This window comes from Leuciscus leuciscus, assembly GCF_965113295.1.
Source record: "Leuciscus leuciscus genome assembly, chromosome: 19".
NCBI classification, from domain to species: Eukaryota; Metazoa; Chordata; class Actinopteri; order Cypriniformes; family Leuciscidae; genus Leuciscus; species Leuciscus leuciscus.
The window spans coordinates 25,926,419-25,951,225 of NC_138743.1; the positions used below are offsets into that span (position 1 = coordinate 25,926,419).

Genomic DNA, 24,807 nt, shown 5'->3' on the forward strand with positions numbered 1-24,807 from the left:
TGCAGTTCACTTAACGGCCACCAGTAATAACAAGGGTTTCTGAATTCTACATCTAGCCCCTTTCATTCAGATACACATAAAGGGTTATATTTGCTTTTGATCTGTGGTGTTTTAGGAAGACAACATTTACCAATAACAACCTATTTTAATGCTGTTTACAAATATAAAAAGCATATTTGCTTATATGTGATTCTCTTATATAGCTTTGGTCTACAATACATGAAAATGTAATTAATAAGACAAGATGTCCAGAGCAATGTTAGGTCATGTAGAGGGTTCAGCAAGCTAGCTGTTATTAACGGTAGCCTGAATTTCTATTGGATGTTTCATGTCCCATACTGGTGTTTGTGTTGCCCTGTTATTACATGAGAACTGAATCTTATGCAAACAGATGATTCAATCTGTCCTGTACTCAAGCTGCGGCTCGGCATGTCCCGAGCTGCTCCTCTAGTCAGTCTGTGAGTCTGCGTCCTCAGGTTTGGGTCTGGCCAGGTTCGAGCGCACCCGTGCTTGGTCTACAGAATCTAACAGGTTCTTGGCATCCATGGCCAAACCGTGGGCCGCTGTCAGCATCTGTTTCTTGCACTCTTCCTTCAGAGAGGTGACGGCGTTCTGCTGGGCCAGACGCATCTTGCTGATGAGCTCGGCCAAGTCCTTATTCAACAACTTCTGAGTGCCTTCGATCTGAGAGCAGAGACAAATAAATGTTGAGTTCACCTTTGTGCTCTTAAAGTCTAATCTGTATTGGAGAAGATTAAACTCACTTTTAGCAACACTTAGAGAGGGCATTTCACTTGGAAAATGCAAACATTTATTTTTATACTTTATATTGTTAGTGTCATGAAATCAGGTCTGATACCTCTGTTCTACAGGAAACATGCAGAGTTGGTAGTATATCATCCACACTGTTGATCAGATTTCTTAATGAGAGTCCGACAGTCTGCAAATGAAGTATATACAGTACATTAATACACAAATACATTAATTTTAAATTTAGGCCTAAATATTTTTTTTCACTGTATGAATTAAATATAAACTGATTCTTATTAGATCTAACATACAAAATTATTTCAGTCTAGAGCAGTGAGTAATTTTGTTGTTTTAACACTAATGACACAGACGGCACAAGGTATATTACGCTGTCAGTCAGTGTGAGTAATGCATCTAGTTCTTTTTTTCCACAGCTTATTGCACTTAATAACTCTTTTTAACATCATGCACGTCCTGTTCTTTATTTTCTCATTCATGCACGTTTCTTTATCACTCTAATAAGTGGCAATAAAGTAGAAATATCTCTATATAGACACTTTATATTGTCACTTTGATATATCCTCATACCACCCAGGCCTAATCTCACTTTGACAGAAGAGATGTATTCAGTAGATGGCAGTGTGTTAATGTCATTTTTCAGCTGCACCACCACTTTCACCACGTCCATGACACACTGGTACACATTATCCTCTGAGCGGTCCAGCTCTGCTGTAGGTGTAGGCTGAAAGACAGATGACAGACAGAAGACACATTAAACTGAATAATTGTTACGACCATTGTACTGGGAAAGTGGGGTCAATTATTTACACATTAAACATAATATAAAACATGCATACTGTCTATGAGTGTAAACAAGTCTTTACTTGCACTGTAGTTCTGGGTGGTTTCGAAGGAGGATGATGCAGTTCAGCTTTAAGTGAATACAGGAAACAGTCAGTATAGGAAGTAACAAGTTAATCTGGCACAAGAATTACATTAGTTTTATCATCCAATATAAATACATGTACATCCGTATCTTGACTTTTTACTAGAATGCAGAGGACTTACCATAACTAAGTGGTGGTTCAGGTGGCTGATAATTAATAAAAAAAAAAATATTGGGGTTGTCAAATTTTACACTCAGGTGGTAGTCATTTTTTTACATAGTACATCAGATCTATGAACTGGAATGAAAATATAATTGATAAAACATGTGATATGGGTTTTAAAAATTAAAGTACACACCTCAGGAATATCTGTGCCCTCGTGAACCATTGGGTCCTTAGAAAGAACAGCAAGCATGCAATGTGTATTATAACAAATATTAAAGACAGACCTATTACATAAGAGTTTGGTAAAAATGTTTTCCTCCTTACCAGTAGCTTCTCCTCCTTCTTTAACCATTTGGTGTCCTCCTCCATCTGCTCTTTCTGCATCTTCATAGTATCCTGCATGCGCTCCTTCTCCACCTGCCACAGCCTCTGGGCATCTTCCATACTGGATGGACCGAAGCTGAACTCGCCCTCCTACCCCGTACACACACAATAAAAGTCTACACTTATTTTTATATTTTATTTATTTTATTTTTATATTATTTTTTCATTAAAAATAAAAAACAAATACAATAATGAAATTAAATGAAAATACATTTAAAATAGACATCATGGCTTAATTTTACCCCAAGACTAAGGCGACGGGGCGAGGCCTTGGGAACGGACAGGACGTTGGTTGAGTCCACAGGTGACTGGTAATCACACGGGCTGGCCAGGTCAGGTGAACTGGCACATAAAGCCTCATTAAGCTAGTGAAATAAGAGCAGAATACATTAAATTAATATAAAATTAAATAAATATAAAATATAATCATTTACGATTATTATTATGTACAATATTATTAAATATTATAGTAATACATCATATACAGTATATATATATATATATATATATATATATATATATATTCAATTAAATATTCATTGATTCTATATTCTATATTTACAACAAATCAGTGCTTAGTGTTTTAAACTTAAAACTATACATTTCCTATACATGACATTTAAAGGGGTCATATAATGGTACATGCACTTTTACAAGTTGATTGTACTGAAATGTGTGTTGGCAGTGCCTGTACACAACCATCATAAAATGATAAAAATCCATCCAGTGTTTTTTTTTTAATCTTCTTTTATGTTTCCCCCCAACTCAAATCAAGCTGTTCGATTTTGTGACGTCACAAAATCGACGCCCCTCCCACGATTGTTGATTGACAGTAGCGTTTCAACACAGCCCCGCCCTTGCTCGTGAGCGGGCTGTCAATCATAGCCCGTGCGGACCGGCGCGTCATTGTTGATAGCTGGAGCACTGAGCAGAATGGCGTCTAAGCGATTGTGGTGTTCTGTTCTTGGGTGTAATAACGAACACAGCAGTCATATTGATGTTCCTAAATCCGTACAGCTGAAGACGCAGTGGCTGAGTTTGTTTTCGAAGGGAATATTCCCCACGATCAACGTCAATGCTTTCATGTTTGCGCTAATCATTTCACCAGACTGCTTTACAAACGAGGTCAGTATAAAGCTGGTTTTGCTAAAAGCTGTTCCTGAAAAAAGGATCGGTACCAACTTCGTGTTCCTGCTGCACCTCCAGAAGAACTGAAGTGAGTGTAACGTTTTATTAAGCTTTATATTAATCTTTGCAAATCGCTTGCACGCTTCACGATGAATGCAGCTATTTTTACACTCAGGTACATTACGGCATGTTTTCTATGCACGACGTTCTCAATATAATTCATAATCCCACGTTTATAATGAACAACGCGTTATGGTTATTGTGTTATTGTGCTCTAAACGGTGTACGCACAGAACAGAGGGGCGGGGTGAGTAAAGCTCATTATCATTTAAAGACACATGCACTTGAACGGAGTGCTGAAAACAGAGCTGTTTTTGACCAGGTAAAATTAGTGTTTTCTTACAATACTAATGAGAATTTTTAATTAAAGTATATTACAAACTTTTAATTTAGACCCGAAAGAATCATATTAGCTTGTACAAAAATGGCATTATATGACCCCTTTAAACAAAAAGAACACACTACCTGGAGATGTAGGCCGACTCCAAGGGTATTTCCGAAGCGGCTAGTATTGACCCTGGAAGGCTGGAGGTGTAAACAAAATACACTGACTGTTAAGAGGAATGTGCTGCTGTAACTGAGTGTAAGGGCAAACAAAAAGCCAATGAAAGCTGACAGCTACCTTTGGTGGAGGTTCACTAATGTTAAACTTGGGCTCCAGGAACCGGGTGTTACGGGCTTTGTCTCTCTCTCTCTCTACCTCCGCCTCCTTCTCCATTTGATGGACATCACTGTTAAAAAAAGAGTGCATTAGTTACAATGAATGTAAACACAATGAAAAAAGATGGATAAAATGTCAGTTAATACAATGTTCTGAACCATTTTATATAATTTAGAGAGAAAAAAGCAAGATATTATATCAATAACAGTGATTATTATTGGGAAGAAACCTGATGTTGCAGGCTAGTTCAGTGAAGGTAGGTCTCTCGCGAGGGTCGTAGCTCCAGCAGCGGGTCATGAGTGAGTACAGGGCAGGAGGGCACTGTTCAGGTTTGGGCAGCCTGTTGCCCTGTTCCAGCTGGTTAATCACATCACGATTGTCCAGCCAGTGGAACGGCTGTTTACCTCGGTTCGTAATCTCCCACACGCACACAGCTGAATGGGGGCAACATTAGAGAATAAAATGGACATGAGGAGGAAACACATTTTACTCTTCTCAGAATAAATTAATACTTATATTCCGCAAATATGCAATAAATTGATACAAATTAACATTTAAAGCAACACTATGTAACTTTTCAACCTTCATAATATATTTCCAAGATCCTTGTGATGGTACATCGACTTACAATAGGTTGAATGACACGTCTGCCATAGCCTGACGGGTCTGTATCGCTTTTACTGGCACTATGTAACTTCGGGGTTCGGGTAGTAACAAGAGCACAAAAAGAACTACAAAATTCGACTGCTTTGCTTTTTTTTTTAAAACGTGTGAGAGCGTGTTATAGGCTATATGTTATAACCAGATATGACGACGCGCTGGAACACGCATCACCGCAGATGAGCAACTGCATCAAGCCAACGTGCAAACTATCGCAAATCAAAGTGAAAGTAAGTCGCAGACGCTTAACACACAATCTTCATCATTAAAAGTAAAGAAACGAAATGATCTTACCAGGGCTGTTACTGCTCTCTCTTATTGCGGTCTTTGATTTTGAAATTTTAGCTGATGATCTATAAAATGCAGCTCATGTCTGTTGCTTTCGGTGACGTGAACTCCATTAAATCTGCATATAGCACGAGAATTGAAGATCGAATTTAAATCCGTTTCGCAAAAATACATTTATGTGACCAGGTGTAAATGGAATCGTTTTGATAAATCAGATAGCAATGCCTCACGAATTAGTTTGCCAGCTGAACTCAGGTGTTGTGAGGTGTATTTATCACGTAGTCCTGAGGGATATCAGACGACGCTGTTGATTGATTCCTGCGATTATCATGAGAACAGCTTTCAATATCTCACATAATTATCAGGACATAAATAAGCCTAACGTAGAGGTTGTAAATAGTGTAAACGAGCACAATTTGCAAACTATTATGATAAATTGCAATAATCATGTCTAATGACATCATAACGGCCAATGTTATGAAATAATGCGACGTACATTTAACTTAATTGATGTTATCTGGCATTTTGTAATGTTTACATTCCAATAAAAACAACGTACACAAATTAAATTATACAGTATGCCTAGACTATAGACTATTTACTTGTGATTTAGCTGCAATCATGTAAAAACGTTATAATATAATATATTTACGACAGTGCAAGTATTCCACAGCGACTCTAGGGGTCGCTGTTTGACAAAAACACAATTTCTACTTAGTGTGGCTTTAAGATATTTAATTCAGAATAGTTTTTTTTTTTTTTTTTTTTTTTTTCTGAAAAGTGAGTCCAAAGCTTGAGTAAATGTTGGGATCATATGTTCACCTTTCCCCTGCTTCAGTACTGATGATGGTGCACTCTTATACTATCTTCACTCTTATGTGAAGCCATCCATCAGAGAGACTGAGTGACAGGTGATGATTTACAGAACATGGCAGCTGAGGTCCACAAACAGAGGGGTCTCTGTCTCTCTAGTCATGTGTTATTTACCCCATGTGTCAGTGAGGGGCGTCAGAAATAAAATAAAAACTGTTGACGTCTAGATCAAAGACTAATATAAATACAGTACAGAAAAATGATTACAGATATGTTTTATTCCAATATGATTATTTAGTAAACCAGGAAATTAGTTTAAAATGAAAAATTGGCAAATTGTTGTGAAGGAAATGAAAGTCAGTTATTGTATGGTAATTTGTCTAAATTAAGTTTGATAGTGGGCCTGGGGCACTGAATAATGGTTTCAAGTAGAGGATGGTTAAGCATGCCAAAACAGAAAATTGGATTCATAAAAAAGAATTATGTGCCCTCCGAGAACTTTACGATGACTTATAAAGAGAGAGGGAATTTGAGAAATATTTGTTTCTAAACTGGCAATATACAAGCGATTGTCTGTCTATATTACTGTAACAGTGTCATTGGTTGGTACACTGGCCTTGTGTTAAAATCTGGTGATTTTCTTCTATTCACTCACCAAACATCCACACATCACTGGCCGCGGTGAAGCGTCTGAAGTTAATGGATTCAGGAGCCATCCATTTGATCGGTAAACGAGTAACAGATGCTGCAGACATAATGCAAGGTAATGAGAAATTTCCAATGCCTGCTAAACAAAATATAAACATCAACACAGCTAAGAATATTTTCTACGATTTATATAACGTGGCACTAGCGGAGTTTAGATGCAGTTTCAACAGGGAATGAAACGATGAATCATGCAATGATTAAAAAAAAAATCACAACTTTTATGAGTGTGTAAAACAGCTGAGGTAACCTTTGTAATATTCTTCATCCTCTATGTATCTGGAAAGGCCAAAGTCACCCAGCTTCACAGACTCAGGAGTGGCAACAAGCACATTTCGTACAGCTATGTCCCTGTCAACCAGATGACAAAAACACATAAGAAAAACAGCAACAATAATGAAAATTTAAGATTAATGCATAGATTTCAGAATGTCTTAGTATTTGTTTAATTTCTTTTTCTTTAATGACAGTAGCACTCGAGCTGCATGAACTCCACAAGTTTGTGTAAAACCTGATGATCACATTATCCAGCATTTATTGAGTATTTTTGTCAGTAAAATTTGAATTTATTTATTTCAAATAAATGCTGTTCTTCTGATCTTTCTACTCAAACATTTTACACGGTTTTCCAAAAAAATATAAAGCAGCACAATTCTTTCCTACATTGATAATAACAAATAAAAAATTGTATTGCACACAAATTCAGCATTTTAGAATGATTTCTGACAAGACTTGTGACAAGACTGAAAATTCAGCTTTGCTATCTCAGGAATGAATTACATGTATGTAGAAAATTTAAAACAAATATTTTAAAATGTAATAATATTTCACAATATTGTTGTTATTATTGTATTTTTGATCAAATAAATGCAGCCATGGAGAACAAAGTAAATTAAAAATACTGAATTGAATGTCACACCGGTGGACCATGTTCATTCCCTGTAGGTAAACAAGCGCTTTGCAGATCTGTAGGCTGAAGAGAACCAGAGTCACGCTGGTCAGACTCTGCTGATTTTTTGTCAAGTACTTCCCCAGCTGTAAGCACAAAAGAAAGTATTTTAGAAAAGGATTAGTGTGGCAATTTCCACTTTATTAAAGTGGAGCATTACACATCATATAGGAATACAGTCTTTCTGCTGCCCTGAAAGGCATTTTTCAGGCCCTATGATGGTTTCTAAAGCATTTAGTTACTGTATTAAATCATAACCATGTTTGCTTACCACTACTTGACTTCTCAAGCCAGTGATTCTGTACTTGACAAGAATCACACAATACTGAACTTCCTGTGAGTTTGTAAACAGTTTATGACAGTTTTACAGAGCCTGTAAATGTTAATAGAGCCATATATATGGCATTCACTTAATTGAGTATGCTACATCAATCACTGCCTTTCTGGCAAATGGAATTACACTATGGATTGAAAGGGAATTTTATTGATTTAATTTAAAAGTTACGTAAACCCCTCTATCTCATATAATATATTACCACCCTTGCCAAAAAAATCCCTCATAGTGACAACATTATTGGCCCTGCAATTTTCCAAAAGACGTGTTTTGACATATAATAAAAATAAGAGTGATATCATCCAGCATCAGAGCTGTTGCTTACCTCTCCGTGCTGACACAGCTCCATGACGATCCATACCGGGTCTTCCTCAATGACACCAATCAGCCGCACTATGTGTGGATGGTCAAGGTTCTTCATAATAACTAGATGGGAGGGACGTTATAATGCAAAAAAAAAAATACAATTACTTATTATTATTATTTAACATTTTATCATGTCTATTTTTGCTTGATTTCAAATGTCTGTATCATCAGTGAATTAACTAATATGATTAAGATTTTTTTATTTTTTTATAATTAGAATTTTTTATAATTGTCACGGTGGACCCAGAGAATATGAAAATCCATCATTAAAACCATTATATATAATTTCACTATCTCTTGTGTGAAAACTATTTATTATATTATTGAATATTTTTTATGACTTTTTTTATTTCTACCAGATAAAATATTTCAGCCAAGTTTGACAACTAGAAACATGTATATTGATTATTTAAAAAACAAAAAAAATTACATGGCATGTTTTATAATTTTGTATTAATTTACATGACTTTTTCACTTTTAAAATTAGGCTTCCTCATATATCACATAACAAAATCTGTGGTTCTTCAAATAATAATAATAAAAAACAAACAGATCAAAACAAAAACAAATATTGTTTTGTCTTTTTTTAAATAATTTTAAGTCATTTTGAGGCCCCCTTGGAAGTTTGTTGAAGGCCCCTAGTGGGCTCCGGACCACTGGATGAGATCAACTGGTGTAGAGCCAAAATGCAAGGAAATAAAGAAAAAGCAAGGTAAATATCACCTTTTTTTTTTTTCTTGTGAATAATTTCTAATCAAGCTGAAATTTTATTAAATTATGAAAAAATTATGAAAAAAGACAAAGGAGTCTGATATTTTATTCCAAAAATATTTTAAATGCTATTTCCACCAGAGAATGTTATTAAACAATGTATCAATTGAGATATGCTTGAAAAGGTTGACAGTTGTGACAGACATTCTCTGGTGAGTGATATGTAGATACTCTTGTTGTATATACACAAGTCAAATATTTATTGTCTAAAAGTCCACAGGTCCAAAAGTGCCCACAGTTGAAGAAACACCCATCTCATGCCATTTACATTCACATACCTGCTTCACCCACAAACTTCTCTCTGACGTCAGGTGCACACTCCTTACAGGTCTTCACCGCAACACTGATCTTCTCCCCACTCTAACCACGACAATTATTGAAAATTCAAATTATTCAATTAAAAAAAATCATAATCATGTTAGTTAATTCACTGATGATAAGATGTACTGATGTTATTGTGAGACATCTATTAATATTATGCTAAATGTATAAGGAAAAATCCAGATTTGACCCAAAAAACACAAACATTTTAGTATTTGTTGCATCATAACACATCTAAAGTGTCTGGAAGTACTGCTTGCCTTTTTATGATAAACTCCTTCATGAACCTCCCCAAAGAAGCCTTCGCCCAGCATACGTTTCAGGATAATATCTTTCCTGTACAGGCCAACCTTTGCTATTGCGAAACACATGACAAACTATGAGAGGACTTGAACATCAATACAGTATAAACAATAATGATTTCACAGTGATACAATACACAATTCCGTTACATACCAGGTGGTGGCGGCTTTTCATCTGCGATTTCACAATATATATCAGAGTCTGAAACATGGAGTTGATGTTATTCACATTGTCAAGAAGATGTTAGAATAATACAGTGAATATAAAGCTGGGTTCCTGAATGGGAGGGTCTGATACTCACTGCTGTCTCTGAAGCTTTCTTTCTGCTCCCTAACAGTGGGAAAGAGTGAACAGCATTGAGGACAGTGAAAAAAAGTCTCTAAAAAATGTGCAACGTTTAATCAGCAGGTCTAGATCCATTTCACTTATTGTAAATGATTCCATATGAGATCACTTTAGAGTTATAGTGATTAATATTAATTATGTGGAGAACAAAACAGAGATAGAGGAATGTTGATGTACTCACCCAGAGGGAATTTCAGGAAGAGAGTTGCGCAACTGCACACCTAAGATAGCAAAGATAAATCACAGTTTACAACACAGAGAAATATGGCAATACCCAAACCCACATTAATCACAAAAGTCATGATTCAAAACGCACAACGTTCAGAAGAACGCTGCCCTAAACTCTATTCTCAGATCAACTGCAAAACTATTAGTCATTTATCTCCTTGGTAAATGCCTCTGAAACTAGCTCACACAAACTCTTTTAAATGACACTTTGCCAGATGACTATTGACATTTGCAGACATACATTAATTGGGACTTACCTTGAGATTTACTTTTATTTGGTCCGGCTATCAAAGATGAGTCTGTGTGGTTAAGCAACCGACAGTAGCCATCGATCAGTTCAGCCATGTTCTCAGCAATGGCCAGAGACGCCACGCTGACAGAGAGAGGCTATGAATGGAAAAAAACATCACAGCTAGTTTAGTACATGAGTGGCATTGTGCATACAAAGTTTAACAACCTAATACTGAGCATAGTGAGCACATTCTTACCTGTTTGGCACCCTCAATATCAATAAGTAACAATGTTCTGCCCTCAATTTGTGCGTTATACTTGATACTTCGGATCTGTTTAAATTCAGCAAGGCAGACAGCCTGGGGAGAGTAAAAGAGAATGAACTTTAAAAAACATTTGGACACTGACAACTACTAAAGTTTATTTCACCACAAAATAATAATATTAAAAAGGTAATTGCGACTTTTTATCTCCCAATTCTGACTTTTTTTCTCCCAATTGCAAGTTTATACATCACAATGTTTACTTTTTTGCAGAATACTGACTTTTAAGTTATACATCTTGCAATTCATACTTTTTTCTTAGAATTCTTAGTTTACATCTTGCAATTCTGACTTTTTGACTCAGAATTCTGCATGTGTATGTGATCAGGTCAGGTGTCTAAAAATTTGTGAATAAAAACAGAATTGTGAGATGTAAACTCAGAATTCTGAGAAGAAGAAAAAAGAATTGCGAGATGCAATTGCAATTCTGCGATAGTTTACTTCATATAACTAGCAATTGCGGGATATAAATATGCCATTCAGATTTAAAAAAAAGTCAGAATTAAGATCAAAACTCAACTTTTGCAAGACAAAAACTCGCAATTAACTTTAAAAAAATAGATTTTTATTGCGTGGCAGAATTAATCTTTCATAGACAACTGTCCTGAGACTGAAAATAAACTGATCGTAATTAAAATAAAGACTTTTCCAAGTATGACGTTGCTCACCGTGGAGTCTGATTTGGTGCGTTGTCGAATGCCTTTGACACCAATGACTAAATCCACTGCTAAACTCCAGCCTTGCTGTGTAGATTAAGAAGAACTTCAGTAAATTAAGTAGTACATTAAATCTGAGTTCAATTTCTAACATGGCCACAATTCTTTGCATAATCCCCAACATTTTTGAACACCTAAATTGGGGAACTTGTGGAAACTTACCACTAGCTCACAAGGGAATATTTCCTCGTCAAAGTTGGAGAATTCTCCATAGGTCTCGAAGAACTTGATCATACACTCGTCCTCTTTTAGTGTAGCATACTGCTGAAACGTCTGCTGGATGAGCTTCCGAAGTTGCTTAGGCTGTTAAAACCAAAATTGTACAGTTTAGATGTAGAATTTCAGTGTGTTAAGCTCTCATAAGCTGCCACTTTTTAATTTTTCTGTTTATTTAATCAGGGTCCTGATCGAGAGGGTTTACTTTTCCGCACTTCATCCACTCAGTCAAATATACATGAGCCAATCTGAATTTATGCTGAGTTTAAATGTCTTATCGGTAAACATTTTGCAATTGGTATTGTAGGTTGTAACGAACAGCTGGTTAAGGAGAAATTATTACTAGTACTATTTAACACAGACAACATTAACTTGGGAAATGGCCATTCAATCAACTATTGTCACCTCTTGAAAAGCAGAAAACAAATCTAACCTTCATACTGTCAATAAGTCCCTTAGGAAAGAACAGGTCCAGACCAACATCTTTTCTAAATAAAAAAGCCATGATATTAGCAAACAAAATCACCTTTTTAAAATGACTTTTGTACAAATGAAAAATATAAACTTACTCTAGCAAGTCAAAATTTGTCTTTTTCTCTAGACCTTTGGCATTCATGTCTTTATAAAATCTCCTGAAAGACAGAACAAACCACATTTGTCATTCAATGCTCTGACATTACCTCTCCCAGTCCCAATTCAACACAGTTCAAAAAAAAAAAAAAAATCTCAGTTGTTGCTCATGAAGTCCTGCAGTTACACTCGATAACAGACAAACAGAGTCTGTTGTTCTTTACCTGATCTCTAAACAGCCTAGCTGAAGTGCCATGCCGTCGCTAACTTTGCTAGCATGATGCTGCATGTAGTCACAGCGCACCTGCCACAAGAGAAACAGTATTTTCATGGACTGAGCAACAAAAGGTGACAACATAAAAGTTACAACCACAGAGAAGAAGCAAATCTGGAGATGTTTGCTGACCTGTTGATAGAAATACAAAAGGAAGGTTCTGTCTTCTTTTAACCTCTTCATGAAATCAACAGGAATGTAGCGAATTCTAAGGTCATATCTGAAATAAAACACACATATATATATATATATGCAACATTAAAATAACAGCCAGTTTATTTGGTGATGTGTGTGGGAGTGTTGACCAGCGTCATTGTACCTCACCTCCACTCTGCCTCAGCATGATGGCTCTCGTAGCGTGTCTCAACCTCTCCTACAGTCAGGTCTGGGTGAAGCCAGTGGAGCTCCTCAGATTTGAGGTGTTTGAGCCTCAGCCCAAAGCAGCCTGCGTTCTGCACATTTGGACCCAAACGCCCACTGATCAGAATAGACTGGATGATAGTCTGATAGATGAGCAAAATACAAAATGTTTAGACAATGTATTCCAACATTTGGGATAGTGTTACTAGAAATACTATGAATTAGTTTTGCCAATCATATATTCTTGCCGTTCAAAAGTTTAGGATCAGTAAAAAAAAAAAAAATGTAATTCAGCAAGGATGCATTAAATCGATTAAATTGATAAAGTGACAGTAAAGACATTTATAATTTAACAAAAGATGTCTATTTTAAATTTCTATTTAGAAACTTCTTTCAAAAACATTTTTTTTTTTAAACGTACCAACCCCAAAATTTTGAACAACACTTCATGTATACCTTGATCTGCCATGAGCTGTCACATTTGACCAGTTTGAAGTTTTTGCTGAGGTTGTTGCTGCTACTGAAGCACACTTTGATAATCTTCACAGGGCTACCATCTCCAACAGGACCCAAGTCAGGGCTTTTGATGCCGCCATCCCAGTCCTGTGTGGGTACCTTCCAGGAAAGGGTGCTTGCATCACTCGCCATGTCCAAGTTACGTCCTCAAAGATATTCTCACACCATTACACAATCATCTCATCTGGTAGTAAGGCCAGTTTGGAAAAACAAGAACATTGTTTATAGTTAGATGAATCATTTGTGGCATGTGCTAAGGCTTTAACAATTAATGACATTGTATATAATACTTTTATATCACTTTTACCATTTTACAGCAGGAATTGTAATTACAGTGGGATATTTCATTTTGAGAATTGCTGAAGATTACATTTAACATTGTTATTACATTATTAGTGTTTTTAAAGATTACATTTAAGTAACCATTGGATGATGAGGCACTTCTATGTCCACAACATGATGGAAAATGTAATCTACATGTAAAAATAAGGGAAATTAGCATGCACAATTAAATATACAATATCAACAAATACCGGTAAATAATTTTTTTTTTCCTAAAATCGGCTGATAACTGATATATGGTAGGCTAGCCATAAACTGTGCATTGTTATTAGACAACCTGAAAAAAAGCATATTCAAAATGGATGTTATATGTCCACATCCTTAAAAATCCATTAGACCAAAGTTTACACTGTGTTTGCTCACACTGGTTGTGTTTCTGTGCTCAAATATTCGCATCTCTTTGTCCCCACACCCATGTGATTGTATTTTCTGGAATATTGAGCTGACACAATATTGATTTGTTCTGAGATTATCAGAGGGTGTTTGACAAAATCTAAAGGCACACCAAGATTGTAGTTTATAGGAGGTTTATAAATGTATGTTTGTATGTATGTGAGCATGTTGTGTATCCATCTGTGTTTTCTCTTTTAGGGCCTGTCTTGCTGTTTTGTTTGCCTGAGGCAATGAATTCCTAGAAGTAAGGCTAATTGTTTTTTTGACTTGTTCAAAGCACGACTGCCACGCTACCTGTGTTTGTGCACAAGCAACTGAAACAGTCATGTGCAATGCATGCATATGACAAAACCTTTATGTGCTCTGTTTCTTTAAGTGTGAGATTATAATCCCTTGCAGTTACTGTTGCAAAATGAGTCATAAATGGCTAAATAAAGTACCAGCTTTACTTGGTTTCAGTTAAGCCTTTTTTTTAAGTGACTAATCATTTGTTTACACAGGGCTAAAGTTTCAGTGTCACATCAGTAAAGTGGACATTGTTTTTAAAGTCTGGTTAGTTGAAAAAAGAATAAAACATTAGTGTAGAAACCAGAACGACTTGACTAGTTGTTCTGAAATAGTTAATCTAACACAGATAACAAGTATGTGGGATTTGACCTCTGGAGGCTGTAGTTTTTACAAGCTAACGCTAGCTCAGAGCACACACACACACACACACACACACACACACACACACACACACACACAAAACAGAACTAGCACAAGGGAGGAGTTCTACGTGCAAACAGCATTTTCAAATACCTGGATAAAGTATTTCAATGTTAAGTTCTAAAACAATAAAGAAAATACAGATTTTTGTTTGTTTTATGTCAAACATTTTTTTCAATTACACTTTTATAAGTCACTGAATTATAGCTCCATGTTTTGTTTATATAGTGAAGCACATGCCCTGACTGAGAGCAGACAGCAAGAACGAATGAATAAATAAATAATTGATAGGCTAAATGATACATTTCGCTACACACTCTTGTGTTCTGGTATTGTTATTTTACACTTGGCACTGATAATGAACATTTTAAAAGTCTGACAGTCTTGATATTTTCACTATCAACTCTAATGGAATAATAAAATATGCACTTATATGTTTAGCATTTAATTATATAATTGTGTGTGGTTTCCTTAATCCTCCTTACCCAAAAACAGGCCAAAAACTGAAGTAGGCTGTACTGACTTGCTGTAAACGCCTATCAATGGGTGAATACTTAGTTAAGAAACTGACAACTATAAACCCTTCTAAAGACGAAATAAACACTAAGTTAAGGCAGACCACACTATTCCTAGATTTCAGCAGGTTGCGTGGCCAGAATGCATGCACTGACTATGTAGACAATGGAATGCGCGTGCACGTAACCGTACCTGCGCAGACTTGCCCTCCCAAAACACCACACATAGCCTAAATTTAAAAGCATGTAAAAGAGTTGTAATGTAAAACTGTGTATTTGAATTAATAACATGTCCATATATTACAACACTTCGGAATTTATTGCACGTTTTGTGATTTGAATGAGTGTCTTTTACTATTAAATTAACAACTTGACCTGACAGATGGAAAACAACAGCTCGTAAGATGTTTTGCCCGTCGCCGTTAAGGCAGTATTAATTAAAGTTGCTCACTAACCTTGCAAAGTTGTGGTCTTGTTGTGTTGTTGTTGTTTTTTCTTTTTCTTTTCTTATTTCCTTTAAGATCCCCAGTCAAAGTCCAGCTCTCAGAGTCAGGTAGATAGAGAGAATGCTCAAGCCACTCCCTTCGCTTGAAAGTGCACTTCCTAGCAGTGTCGAATGCTCTCCGTTATAGGTGAGACTGAGCAAACGGTCACCGCTTTAACACGTTCTCACATTTGTAATATGCACACATTTGATTTGAAACGCCATCCAGTTTGCAAAAGTCACAATATGTTTTAACTGATGTTTTATGAGCAATGATGGGAATAATCAGGAATAATAGGGAATAATAATACAAATAATCAATTAAGCATTTCTGAGAAATAAAATACTTTGATGTTGTTTTACATAAGACACGACTGACATCTAGTGGCCAAGTATAGGAACCACTAGGCTACTAGACTTTGCTCTTTCGTAAAGTGACGCAAAAAAGTATCTGTCCTGAACAGTAACTGCTGCTGATGTTTACATTGTAAATCCATTAAAATAACCATTAGAGACATTTGAATTGTATGTAACACATTTGAATAAAGGAGCGACAATGTAACATTTAGTAGAGAGGTGAACTATAGGTTGGTCGTTAACATGTTTTTATTTTATTTTTTTTTATTTTTTTTTAGAACAATTAGATTGAAATCTAAAATTAAAATAAAGCTTTAAATCTAGGTGAATAGGGAACAGTAGCTATATAGCCTTATTAATACTAAAATAGCCTACCACTGCCATCACCTGTTGAAGACCCCGTCTGCTCTATAACTGCTCAGCCAATCAGATTATGGCACCGTCCGGAACTACTGTTATGTGTTATATGTTAGTTTATTACTGTAATATCTGTGCACCAGAAATACACCACAAAAGTTCTGCAACAAATATATTCAAATTTGTCATTGAACCATAAATTGTTTGCCTCAGTAGATGGCAGTATATTCACAGCAACACTGGGGGGTGGGGGGGACATCCCTTCATCCTCTGTAATGAAAAACAGTTACCATCCGCCATTGCACAACAGCTGAACATAATTCTTTGTGCAGTGTCTAGAAAATGACAATACGGTTGACTTCCTGGTTACAGACACTGCATGGACCTTAAACTTATTTCTGACAGCTTGACCCCTTCAGGATGAATGAGCCATGCGTGATGGACTTGTGCAGAATCCAGTGCTGTGGCAGATGGAAGTCACACTGATCAGATGTTAATAATAAGACTGTTTAATGTGCAGAAGAATCACAGTACAGACACGCACAACAAGAGCAGACTCATTTTACAGAGCTTCCCTTACAAAAAAAAATAAGTATACTTTTATAAATACTATTAAGTGTACTTAAGTAAAGTTAAAGTATATTTTTAAGTGGCCTATATTATGTAAGTGGGCTACTAATATCAATGTACTAGATGTGTTTCAATCCTACTTGGGACTACATTTTTAGTGTAGGCCTATAAAAGTAAACTCTTAAGAATACTTAGTGCAACAGCACACAATTAGTTTACAGCCAAGTTTTTCTTTTGCACTGCAACTATTTTGTTATTGTAATGGATCCACTGGAGGCGAGTTGCAGAGCCCAAAGGGAAGTTTATTTACATCCAAACATGATCTAAATACAAAACAAAGCAGACTAAGCAGAACTTGACATACACGAACACTCACCATACAGTGTTTACACAAACAATACTTGACCAAGACATATGGCAAACATGGGCTTAAATACACAAACTACTAATGACAAGACAAGACAAACAGGACACCTGTGCACAATCAACAAACAATAAACCAATGAGAACATGACAGCATAGAACACATGGTGAGGGGAGCACAGGGCAGGATCACATGACTAAGACATGGCACAAACAATGGTAGCACAAGGCAAACAGGAACATGATTTAGCTACAAAAGGACATGAAACATGAACAAAACCGTGACAGTTATAGGTACACTGATAGTTACTAGTCAAATACTTGTAGCACGTTTTATAGTTTATGAAAATACACTTTGAAGCACAAAAATTGACATAGCCTATTCAGAATTACCTATATCTGTTTTCTTTATAAAATCAATATTTCAAACAATGTAAGTTTATAAGACGGTATTTAAAACTATGAGATTTTATTTTTATTTTTTACATTTAATAGGTTACTCAATCAAAAGAGTAAACATAACTAAAAGCCAAGTATAGCCTATACTTAGAAAAAAAGACTTGATCAAAAGATTGAGTATTAGGCCAAATATACTTAGACATTTCTATCAGTGTAAGTCACTAAAGTGCGATTTTAAGGCCTATTTTTCTGAGAAGTACATAAAAAGTATAGACTGAAAGTATACTTTCTTATTTTTAGTTTAAAAGAAGTATACTAATAGCACACTTGAATAAACTTCTTTTTCGTAAGGGTTACTGCTTCAGTTAGGTTAGATTTACCATTTCCACATTGTAAATGAACAATATTTTGTTCAGCGATTTTAAAAGTCAGTTCCATTCTTGGATCTTTAATGTGTGTCCGACTATATAATGACTGAAATTAGAGCTGTTCCTGCATCAGAGGTTCAGCATTGGCGGCCTGTTCTGAAGTAGCTCAACCAAGAAGAATTTCAACTGTGAAGCTTTAATGGGACACATTTAAATGCTCATTATATTGATGGTCACACCTATTGCTCTTTTCGCTGTCATTCTGTCTCCACTTTGACATAAACGGGTCAAGCAGTCATTTAACTATACACAGTGCACACACCCTTTCTCATGGTGGTACACTGTAAAAAAAATTACATGGATCCTTTGTCATTTTATTCATAGAATTAGTTCTCCAGTTTAATTAATGACAACTGCATTGTGACTTCACAGTGAACACAGTCCAAAAAAACTGTACTGTGTTAATATGAAAGAATTTTCCGTATTGATTTTTTCACACCTGTTTTACCTGTAATTTTTAATTTGTGTTAAAGAAATAGGGGAGTCTGAGGATGGAAGTAACACGTTTTGTTTAAACATCAGTAACTCAGTGTTTGTTTGTGCTAGATCTCTCAAACTTTGATTCACGGTAGCTACATTTGTCCAATACAAATAAAACTCACAGATTATGTGAGTTAATGTCAAATACAAAGAGTTGTTACAACCTACCCACCTACTGGGGTGAGAGTTGTAACACTAGCTGGGAATTGATGTAACAATGAGAAGTAGGCTAATCATTTGCTGAAATAAGATCACACTATCTAATTTATGCGAGAACTTGTACTGAACTTGATAACTGTATTCCAGTCACATAAGGGTTCAGTCATATGTTGCCATCCGACTATTTTTAAGTGAATTTTGGGATATCATATAAAAAAGCTCTGGATGGAAAGGCCAAGATCCGCATAAATATAAAAAAGAAATGTGCATAAAAAACCTGTGCACTCAATTGAGGCGGCTAATGTTTTTATACAACAAGAAGTCATGCGCATAAACTACGTTGGAAACCCATTACCATGATGCGCAACAACAAACTCACGTGACTTTGCCTTAACAGAGGAAGTGATTGGATAACTGGATTTATTAGGGGTTGGTTGTTACATTTTAAAATGAACTGTTACAACTATCCCCACTTAGCATAGCTAACTGTTTATTGAAGTTGGCAGAGTGGAAAGCATCAAATTTAACTAAACAGCTTAGGTTATGTGAATCAAATAATTGTATCCACAATACAATGCTAGGCAAAAATAATCTTGATAAAAAATGTACTTTCTTTCCTGAAAATATTTTTTTTCTACAATGTTTCTGACACTCAATGTAACAAGATTGATTAGAAAGAGGTTGAATTTACCCATAAATACTGTCCAATAAAGCTAAAGAAGTTACAGATAAGGTTATTCATTTGATTTATCCAGAGAGACAAGTGGTCTCAAGATTTTTTAGAGACATGGAGACTAAATGTGTCTTTTGCAATTTAGAAGAAGAAACCATAAAACATTTATTCTTTGAATTACCCAATTGTTTCGGATTGATATTGAACATCTAATATTTAAATTCACAAATGTAAAGATTTGACTATCTGGTAAAGATATAATTTTGTTTTATAAAATTAAGTGTTTGGATCAAAATTTGGTGATTAACTTAATAAATATGTGGAAAATACCGTATACACAAACAGAAATGGACTAATAATAAAAATTGTATTATTAAACTTTAACTTAAGCATTATATTGAGGCCTTGAAAGATGCAAGAAATAAAAAAGCAAAAAAGATATAGAATTGTTTTCTTTTAAAAAATTTTGTAAGTTAATATGATTTTTTAAAATTAAGTTAACTGGTTATTTTTCCAGTTTCCTTTGATGCTATTATGAATGTAAATAGATAATAGTTGAATACATTGTGATCCTGTGTATGTTGTTACTGTTCTGTTATGCAATAAAATATTGTAAAATCCCACAATTTGTTTTTAAAGCTTAATGTTTCTCATTAGGATCGGGATGATGAATGCACACATGACAATGCATTACAGTGTAAGTAGTCCATGTACTGATCCGCAAGCAAACATAGCGAGCTCTTCCTGAACTGGCTCATTTTAATTAGAGTCAGGTATCTCATGTCTACACAGAATCATCCTAAATTGCTCATTGAAACAAGTGGGAGGATATCACACCTGTGGCTCATGACACCCCAATTACTGCTTTGTTACTTTTCAGAGTACAGGCTGGCTATTACTGCTGCTTCCCATTGTACCACTGAGGCCAAAGTGGGCTGAGCTGAGTCTCCTTTGTCATAATTAAATTAGACTTTAATACAGTGACATCGAGCTTGTGCGCAAACACACACGCGTGTACTTAAATGTCAAGCAATGGATTAATGAGAGCTACACAATCACATCTGCCATCTGTGTTGTTACATATAAACCTCTATAAGGGTAGCCTACGTTTACACGACAACGATGTACAAAAAACAAAACAAAAATTCCTTTGTACAGGTGACAATGTTGTCAAAATGGTCCCCATTCACACAGATCTGTGAAAATGACGTCTATGTTACGTCTGACGTCTATGTTTTCACAGATTAGCATTTTTGTAGTTCACAAGCAGTGGGGACTTATAAAATGTATAATATTATATAATATTGAAAATATTTATACATTTTAATATGGTCCTAATTTATGTGGGAAAAAATTGTATATAATTTTTTTTTACTGTTTTGAAATACTCTATGTGACGTATTGAACCAGACGTCGGGTCTATTTGCTTAGTAAAAACTGAAATGTAAAGCATAAAATTTTGACTTTATATGCAATAAATAACTAAATAACCATTTCTGTGCTTTTCAAAAAAATTAACCTAAAATTATTCTTGCATTTTATACATTAATAGTCATATTAAAGCGACAGTGAGAGTAAAGACATTTCTAATATTTCAAAAGATTTTCTTTGTTTGTTTTACAACTTTTTATTCATCAAAGAATCCTGAATAATGTATCACATAAGCAGCATGACTTTTTCAACATTGATAATAATAATACATGTTTCTTGAGCAGCAAATCAGCATATTACAATGATTTCTGAAGGATCATGAGACACTAAAGACTGGAGTAATGATGCTGAAAATTCATCACAGGAATACATTACATTTTAAAATAAATTCAAATATTTCATAATATTATTACTGTTTTTATTGTATTTTTTATCAAATAAATGCAGCCTTCTTGAGCATAAGATACATCTTTTCAAAAACAGTTCTGGGTTTCTGTTTAAACCTAAATTGTTGCTGTACCTCATTAAATTGCCACAAATTCCAGCACATGGTCATCACACTACACCTCACACAAACAAAATGGAAACCCCTGCTTGACAGTTTCCGCATTTTGCCATAAGTGTAGTGGAGGGGGCAAAACCTGCCATGGTAAAAAGAGGTGTTGACATGTCCCTGTCATCACAGATGCCTATGGACAGACAGTTCACACTGAAAAAGCACAGTTGATTTAGCACATCAGGCCACATTAATGTTAGCAGAAATGAGACACAAGGTGAAGTCCCTTTTCCCTGTTGTTCATGGCTGATTATGTGTGTTGCTGTACTGCACATTTAAACTAATTCTGGAGACGCTGCACAGAGACACAACTACACGGCACAACAGCTAGTGGGAGATCGGAAAAGAGAGAGAGATTGATAGACAGAGGGCGAGGGTAAAAACTTTTGTTGAAAGTATTTTATATGCAGAAAGTATTCAAACCAGATATATCTGCAAGAAAGAGACAGGCCCTTACTTGAAAATGGAGCAAGGCATGCAAGTATTAGCCCTAAGTCATTTTCACAAAGACAAAGACTAATCAAACATTTGGCAAACCTCTAACCTTACCAAGCCAAGATATAAAACGGTTTTATTTCTCAATGTCCTGGTGGCTTTCTGGACGGATTAGACAGTAGTGGGACTTTTGGGACAGGAGACTGTAGAGGGAATATGGCTGAGAGACTCTGTGACTCCCGTCACAGTCATGCCTTGAGACACGCACACATGCACAGGGGACCCGAAACGCACTGATGTGTATCAGATTTGAATTCCCCTCCCTCCAATACACAAGGGCCCAAGTGTGTGTGTGTGTGTGTGTGTGTGTGTGTGTGGAGGCGTACTTCTCACAAAAGTGTACGCATTTCTCTCCTAAGGCTGTAGAGCATGTGGCTATTTTCACAGAGAATATGTTTCTTGTCTAACACAAGCTAAACTAACAATGTTTCTATGTTGTTTTTTCATAATTCTGGACAGATTTGTACATTTAATTGAGATTATTCACTCAGGATGTTATAAAAATGGTCTACATAATAATGTTATACTGCACCTGATCATTAGCACAGTCCTTTCACAAAGCAAAAAGTTCACTGTTTAAACCATAGAATATTGTGCCATGTATATTAGTCTTTAAGTACACTGTAATTGAAATCAATACACATGGCTGCTTTTTATTTAAATTGCCTCTGCTGTTCAACCAGCTTCACACCTTCAAATCACACTATAGCATTCTTCAAAAATAAGGGCAGTCATTCAATTTCACTTTTGTTATTGAAACAAGGTGCCATTTTGCATAATAAGATACAACATCCCAAATGTATTATCACAGATTCACAAGAAACTGTTGCCCGATTAAAGACACCATGTCTTTGTCACCATTTTTAAAGTAAAGTGTCTACTTTCATCTTTCAAATAACTTCTGTGAAAATAAAATATGAGTGAAATAATGTTCTCTTATTTTAATATTTTAATATGTCATCAAATGAGTCTTGTTTTTGTTCTGTTTAGTTCTGTTCTTAGTCCTTGTCATAGGCTGCATCCGAAATCTTAGGCAGCTGACTTGTTGCCTCGCGTTTGCGGATGAAGACACCTCACGAAACTGATTTCGGATAGACTTCTGAGCCAGTGTAACGGTTTAATGATCTACAGCAAAACAGAGAGAGCTTTGGTGAAAACTAAGCAAATATTTAATAACTACAATAGTAATTTCTCGCTAGAAATGACATCAAAAGTGGAAAACATTGGTCAAAAATGTACATTTACACACAAACTGACCACCAACCTCAACTTTCAGACACCGTCTTCATTTTTTAGTTCAACTGTCAAAGAATGGAAAGCACAGGTTTGTGGGATATCAAAGGCAGTGAAGGATACATCTATGCTGCCTTTAAAGATCGATCTGATGAAGGTATCTCAGGAGACAAGAAGTGAAGCTAACTTTAGATTCGGACGTGCCTTGATGCATTTTCACTTTTCTGACGCAGCCATTGTCTTTGCCTCTAGTTTGTGTCAATGGTTTTTGATTAGTCCTCCCCTGTTCCCGATCCTTAAAACTTCTTCCACTGTGTACCCTCAGTTCTGTTTAATCATTTTTCCGTGTCGTCTTATTATGGTTGTGTTAACCCGTGATCTCAAGTGATCTCTATGAGTTCCTCGTTTTCGTGCACTTACTACTGCAACCAACAGTGACATTTTTAAATATGCCTTAGTTTTATTCGGTATCCTGTAAACCCTTTTCGTCTTTGACCCTGCCTTGTTCACTAGCCTTTTGTTTTGTGCCACTTTGTATGTATTGCACATTTTTGTGTATCATTTGTGTATGTTTAAGGATGTCAAACCCCTGAAACGGCAGCTTTGTTTGTTGCTAAAGATGATAATAAATGATGAACTGGAATCGCTTGATAATCATGTCTGTTCATATTCATCTCTTTCATTTCTTGTTACCTTGATGTTCAATACCACCATAACAACACCATGACAATTACGCAAGGTAATTACATCAAGCTTGGACAAGTTTTACATCAAGCTTGGACTTTTTGTCTACCTCTTTTGTGCCATTCTCTTTCTTTTCTAAACCAAAAGTGTTTTTAATTAAAGCCTGAACCCCCTCAAAGGAAATCAAAACCAAAAGTTTGAGTAGGCATTATTTATAAGGCTACTTTACTTAAAGGGATAGTTCACTTTGAAATTAATTTTTGGTATGTTTTAGCTTACCTCAAGGGCATCCAAGATGTAGGTGTCTTTTTTTCCGCAGTAGTTTCAATTTTGATATTTTTAGGTCAAACCGTTCTTGTCTGTCAGTCATATAATGCAGGTCTATGGTCACTGTCTCAAAGAGCATGCACAGAGTCCAAATTAAAACAATTCCCCGTCGTCCAAATTAAACAATTCCCCATCGTAAGTACACATTGATGGCCTAAGACACGAAACGAGCGGTTTGTGTGAGAAAACGAACAGTATTTATATCGTTTTTACCACTTATACACAGCCATGTCCAAGTGATCTGATCTGATCTGACGTGTATAAAACGATATAAATACTGTTCGTTTTCTCACACAAACCGCTCGTTTCGTGTCTTAGGCCATCAATGTGTACTTACGATGGGGAATTGTTTAATTTGGACGACGGGGAATTGTTTTAATTTGGACTCTGTGCATGCTCTTTGAGATAATGACCATAGACCTGCATTATATGACTGACAGACAAGAACGGTTTGACCTAAAAATATCAAAATTGAAACTACTGCGGAAAAAAAGACACCTACATCTTGGATGCCCTTGAGGTAAGCTAA

The 24,807-nt window shown here is 35.7% G+C and overlaps 1 protein-coding gene and 1 long non-coding RNA gene across 2 annotated transcripts in view; one reads left to right on the forward strand and one right to left on the reverse strand.

Annotated features, from left to right (window-relative positions):
• The window catches only part of LOC309481851, a 218,177-nt gene extending 193,661 nt beyond the window's left edge, over positions 1-24,516 (forward strand). Inside the window, exon 3 of the long non-coding RNA XR_014200116.1 lies at positions 24,187-24,516. This is a non-coding gene — a long non-coding RNA (uncharacterized lncRNA). The remainder of the gene's footprint in view (positions 1-24,186) is intronic.
• ptk2bb (protein tyrosine kinase 2 beta, b) lies at positions 126-15,894 on the reverse strand. Its single transcript, XM_082146782.1, has 31 exons — positions 15,738-15,894; positions 13,265-13,508; positions 12,773-12,951; positions 12,581-12,668; positions 12,399-12,478; positions 12,174-12,236; positions 12,038-12,092; positions 11,551-11,691; positions 11,341-11,415; positions 10,607-10,708; positions 10,376-10,505; positions 10,072-10,111; positions 9,847-9,875; positions 9,699-9,746; positions 9,503-9,597; positions 9,200-9,281; positions 8,110-8,210; positions 7,421-7,536; positions 6,752-6,852; positions 6,452-6,541; positions 4,265-4,469; positions 3,997-4,105; positions 3,840-3,899; positions 2,429-2,551; positions 2,127-2,276; positions 1,996-2,031; positions 1,819-1,843; positions 1,635-1,681; positions 1,358-1,492; positions 860-940; positions 126-684 (listed from the first exon to the last, which is right to left on the reverse strand). Exons 2-31 carry the CDS (start codon positions 13,454-13,456, stop codon positions 448-450), a joined length of 3,015 nt encoding a protein of 1,004 aa, XP_082002908.1. The 5' UTR covers positions 13,457-13,508; positions 15,738-15,894; the 3' UTR covers positions 126-447.
• Positions 24,517-24,807: the final 291 nt, after the last annotated feature.